Raw genomic sequence first — 5,589 nt, 5'->3', positions numbered from 1 at the left:
AAATTTGTTGTCTATTGAGTTGACATTAAAACGTTAAATGATCCCTTCTTTTTATCTACCTAACACTGTGCAATACAGAAAGAATGCCACTCTCGAGATTGTTAGGGCTGCGTTTAATACCATGCATTTACTATATTTGCCCTCACAACTGTCCTCTCCCTTCTTTCGCTCCTTTAAAAACCCCTGTTCATCACCATTTGTTTCCTTACCACACTGCAGCAGAAGTAAAACATATCCCATTGTGAGAGAGAGAGAGAGAGAGAGAGAGAGAGAGAGAGAGGGGTAAGAGTAGAAAAAATGGCAAGTTGGTACGTAATGTTTGTGTTTGGACTTGTACTTGTCCATGCAACAGCAAGAAATATTCCTGAAGTGTCCAAACCAAACGAGCCCCAAACTCAGGTTTTCATTTTATTTTATTTTGTTAAAAGGGATAATGTTACTTCCGTATATATTAGAGATTTAACTTTTGTATACTGATTTAACCTGTTATAAGAAAGTGTGAAATGTAACATTACGGACGGGACACTATAGTTATCTTTTCACGTTATCAGTGACATGATAGATAATGTATTTTTTCATTCACACTTTTTATGGACGGTGCAGGTGACATGGTAGTATAATTTTTTTTATAATTATTAATGTATAAAAGTTAAACTCATATATAAACTATTATATCTATATATATATATATATATATATATATATATATATATATATATATTAATTATAGTGTAGCATCATCTCATATACCATTGTTTCTAACAAAAGTCGTTCCTAATTTGTCTAGCTCAGGCTCATGAGGTTCAGACTCAAGGTCTAACGATAAACACTGAGGTTATAAGTACAGCTCCAACACCCAGTGAAGGACTTGATGACCAAAAGAACTTTTTGGCATTTGGTGGCGTTGGTGGCTGGGCAGGAGTTGGTGGATATGCTGGTGTATTGCCAACTCTGGGTGGAATTGGTGGCGGCATGGGCGTCGGTGGTGGAATAGGCGGTGTTAGTGGAATTGGAGGGCTTGGTGGCATTGGTGGAGCAGCTGGCGGCGTTGGCGGTGCCGGAGGACTTGGTGGTGTTGGTGGTGGTCTTGGTGGCATTGGTGGTATCAAACCCTAGAAACTTTTTGTTGCATGCATGTCCAATTTTCCTATGTTTGTGTCAAGTGTACGTTTAGTGTTTTGAAGTTTCCAAGTATTAGTAGTATTTTAATTTCCGAGTTCACTGTGTTATCTAGTGTTGTTCCTAAATTAGGATTTGGATGTACTAGGTTTAGGTTGTATTAGGTTCAATTTCCCAGTCACTGGAATTGTTGGTTATGTCTTGTTTTTCTAATTTATCGTCTTTGTTTCTTGGTGAAAAATATGGCTTCCTTTATTTCTACTCAAAGTAAGTGGATGTGGTCATAGTCTTTTCTACTTGAAAATATGCATGTTCGTAATTACAATTATGGAACTGTTGGGAGGAATAGAAATATAAAAAAGAAACGAAAAGAAAACAAAGAGCAAGATTATTCTAGATACGATGCATCACAGTCTCACGGATAAATCATAAATGATAAGCTTTGGTCGAAATGAAGGAAATCTCAATTTCTCCATCGAACAAGTCAAAGGCTATACAAACATTTGGACTGGGAGATTGACTTGAGAAATCTTCTAAAGACACTAATAGAGTAACTCAATATTTTAAAATTAAAATTTGGATATTTTAAAACTATATGAAAAGTATTATAAGTTGCAATTATTCTCATGTCAATATAATAAAAAAATACATTGTAAAATATTATCCAAAGTTCACATAGTTTGAATTTGTTAAGATCTGACTTGGATGTGAGCTTGAAGCTCGATCTTGAGCTCCAATGGCGTCATTCTAGAAAGTTCTAAGAGAGAGAGTTCATCAGAAATAGAGCAGCAAATGTGGAAAGTGGAAAGTTTAGTCTTTCTCATTACTGTTGTGAATATATACACATGTGTAACAACTAACGCTAAGCTGGCCACTAACTACTCAACTAACACTACTCTAACAACTAACATACAACTAATCACATAACAGTATACATATAAACAACATACATAATTATACAACTCTCAACACCCCCCTCAAGTTGGAGGTGTCATGTACACTGCCAACTTGCTCAATATTGTTGAATGTTTCACTCCTGTTAGGACCTTGGTAAGGACATCAGCCAACTGATTGTTTGTTGCTACATGCTGAAGTGAGATCAATCCCTCTTGTAACTTACTTCTGACAAAGTGACAGTCCATTTCAATGTGTTTTGTTCGCTCATGAAACACAGGATTTCGTGCTATATGTAGAGCTGATTGGCTGTTACAAAAAACTTCTACTGGTTTGTTGAAGTGCACATTGAGTTCTTCAAATAATCTGCATAGCCACACCAGCTCCGCTACTACTTTTTTTGAATGCCCTGTACTCTGACTCTGCTGATGACAGTGAAATTGTCTCTTACTTCTTAGATTTCCAGCATATAGGGCTATTTCCTAGTAGAACTAAGTACCCACTTACTGATTTCCTTGAATCTGGGCAAGCAGCCCAATCAGAGTCACAATAGGCTCTAACATTATAGGTTGGATCATGTGACATGAATATTCTCATTGAGGGATCACCCTTTCAAGTATCTAAGCAGGTGAAAAGCTGCTTTCAGGTGGGGTTCTCTTGGGTCTTGCATGAATTGGATGAGGTGTTGTATACTGTAGGATATGTTTATCCTTGTGTTGGTGAGAAAATTTAATTTCCCAACCAATTTTCTATAGTAAGTGGTATCGGGTAATGCAATCCCCTCTTTGGCTCTCAGCTTCACTGATGGATCAAGTGGTGAAGCAAGACTACTATAATCCATGCAGTTGTATTCTTTCAGTAAATCAAGCACAAATATCTTTTGTGTAATTACAATTCTATCAGCTTTATACAATATTTCCAGCCCTAGAAAATAGTGGAGTTTACCCAAATCTTTGATCTTGAAGCTTTCATGTAGGAATGCGTTTAGTTCTTCTATTTCTTCTTTGTTAGTGTCTGTCAGTATTACATCATCAACATATACTGCCACATATATTGTTGACTCAGTTGTTTTCTTGTAGAAAAGTGAATAGTCATACATAGAGTGAGTGTATCCCTTGCAGCATAGTGCTTCACTCAATTTTGCATACCACTGTCTACTTGCTTGTTTGAGACCATAAAAGGACTTTTTAAGTTTGCATACTAAATGTCTGTCCTCTACCATCAATCCTTATGGTACTTCCATGTATACCTCTTCATGGAGGTCCCCATGAAGAAAGGCATTGTTCACATCTAACTGAAACATGTCCCAGCCTTTCTTGACTGCCGCAGCTATGAGAGCTCTTACTATTGTAATTTTCACCACAGGATTAAATGTTTCTGTATAGTCAATTCCAGCTTGCTGGGTATACCCTTTGACCACCAACCTGGCCTTGAACTTTTCTACACTACCATCTGCCTTATGCTTCACTTTGTACACATATTTATACCCTATGGCTTGTTTCCCCACTGGCAATGGTACTAGCTCCCAAGTATTGTTAGCATGCAATGCCTCAAACGCTTGTGTCATTGCTGCCCGCCAAGCAGGATACATAGCTGTTTGTTCTGATTTGGATTCTTAGTAGGTGTGTGAGTATGGGGATAAGATAAGGTATTGACAGAAAAGGATGTATTAGTGGTATTGGTGTTTGGTTTGAGTTGAGGTAATTTGTGAATATAATCTTTCAGGTATATGGGAACTTTGTGTATTCTATGAGATTGCCTTGGTATTAAGACATGTTCAAGTGTGCTTGCAGATGTTATTGGTGAGTCATTTGGTGTATCTTCTGGAGTATGTAAATCTATATCATTGGGAGAAAGGTATGAAGGAATAGAAAATAAATCTAGATATGTGACATTTGAAACTCTTTGATCATTTGACTCACTGGTTTGCTTTTGCTCATTCTCATTAGACACATAATCAATGAAAGGAATAGACTGAACAGTATGAGGAAATGAAGTAGTGCCCTTAGACATGCAAAAAGGGAAGCCATTTTCATTAAAAATTACATCTATAGATACATGTGTTTTCTTGGTGGCCAAACTGAGCACTTTGTACCCCTTTACCCCAAAGGGATATCCAATAAAAACATGTGCTGTGGTTATAGGTTCAAACTTATCTTTGTGGATTTTGGGTACTGTAGGGTAACATACGTACCCAAAACTCCTCATATGAGAGTAAGTAGGCTTTCTATTATATAGTAGTTCATATGGTGACTTGACTTTAGAATGAGAAGAAGACAGTCTGTTTAATATATAGGTTGCACATAGGATACATTCACCCCAATATTTTAAGGGTAATTTTTATTGGAATAAGAGGGCTCTAACTGTCTCTAACAAGTACCTATACTTTCTTTTCACTATGTCATTTTGTTGTGGTGTATAAGGACATGTCTTTTGGTGGATAATTCATTTGGATAGGAAAAACTGATTGGCTTCTGTATTGTTAAATTCCATGCCATTATCTGACCTTATAGATTGGATAGTGGTACTGAATTGGTTTTCAACTATTGACACAAAATTCTTGATGACTTGGAGACCATTACTTTTGCTGGTCAGTAGGTGAGTCCAAGTGGATCTACTTTAACCATCTACCATGGTGATGAAATATTTGAAATTATCATGGGTTGGCATATGATAAGGACCCCAGAGATCAACATGAAGTAGCTGAAATATCTTGGTAGAATCAGTGAATTTTTCTGGGAATGGTAATCTTCCCTGTCTTGCCATTGGGTAGACAGAGCAGGTAAAAGGTTGTTTTGGGGAGAAGGATGCTAGGATAGTAGACATTCCCTTCATCTTGACAAAGGGTACATGGCCCAGTCTATTGTGCCACAACACATTTATGTCACTACTTGAAGACATCAAAGAATTAACACCATTCACAATGGAAAGTTGCACTTTATTATTTGGGGAACATGTATTTACAACAAAATGAGATGTGCAACTATTTCTAGACAGTGAGCCATTTACAGTGGGATGATGAAAACAATGTGAGATGTGTGTGCAACAAGTGGAAGAAATAGAACTAGCATTTGGATTACTTACAAATAATCTTGAATGTTTGTTCTTGAGACACCTTGGGCAGAGAAGATAGAGTCCATCACTGACTTTACCAATTTCCAAAGGCCTCTTCATTGAAGGGGCCTGTAAAATACAGATATTATCAGTAAAGACAACTATGCTTTGAGGAGTGGAACTAGTTAATGAATAAATTGATATGAGATTGTATTTGAAAGAGGGTATGTACATAATCTTATGCAAAATGATATTAGGAAACAATGTCACACTTTCAATTTGTGTTACTTTTACCTTATATCCGTTTGGAGGAACTACTAATAGGGGATATGGTAAGGTCACAATGTTGGTTAATAAAGACAAGTTGAAGGTCATGTGATTAGATGCTCCTGAATCTAATATCCAGGAGTCTGCCTTATTTTTAAAGCACTCACAGGATAATTTGCTAAAATCAATGGAGGAGGTGCAAACTATTATACCTGCAAAGTTCACAGCACCATTGGCATGACTTGTGCAACTGGA

General features: G+C 36.9%; 1 protein-coding gene across 1 annotated transcript; it reads left to right on the top strand.

Annotated features, from left to right (window-relative positions):
* Positions 1–206: 206 nt before the first annotated feature.
* LOC142182670 (uncharacterized) lies at positions 207–1,360 on the top strand. The gene is made up of 2 exons (XM_075257067.1): positions 207–399; positions 793–1,360. Exons 1-2 carry the CDS (start codon positions 298–300, stop codon positions 1,114–1,116), a joined length of 426 nt encoding a protein of 141 aa, XP_075113168.1. The 5' UTR covers positions 207–297; the 3' UTR covers positions 1,117–1,360.
* The last annotated feature ends 4,229 nt before the right edge of the window (positions 1,361–5,589 follow it).

The sequence above is a fragment of the Nicotiana tabacum genome, chromosome 7, assembly GCF_000715075.1.
Source record: "Nicotiana tabacum cultivar K326 chromosome 7, ASM71507v2, whole genome shotgun sequence".
NCBI lineage: Eukaryota > Viridiplantae > Streptophyta > Magnoliopsida > Solanales > Solanaceae > Nicotiana > Nicotiana tabacum.
The sequence above is the reverse complement of the archived record's forward strand: the minus strand, read 5'-3'. Positions and strand labels throughout refer to the sequence as shown.

What these genes read in the sequence shown, in the direction of transcription:
- LOC142182670 (XM_075257067.1), top strand. Translation starts at nt 298, where the DNA reads ATGGCAAGTTGGTACGTAATGTTTGTGTTTGGACTTGTACTTGTCCAT. An exon ending in CAAACGAGCCCCAAACTCAG is followed by an intron (nt 400 to 792) that starts GTTTTCATTTTA and finishes TGTCTAGCTCAG; the next exon opens with GCTCATGAGGTTCAGACTCA.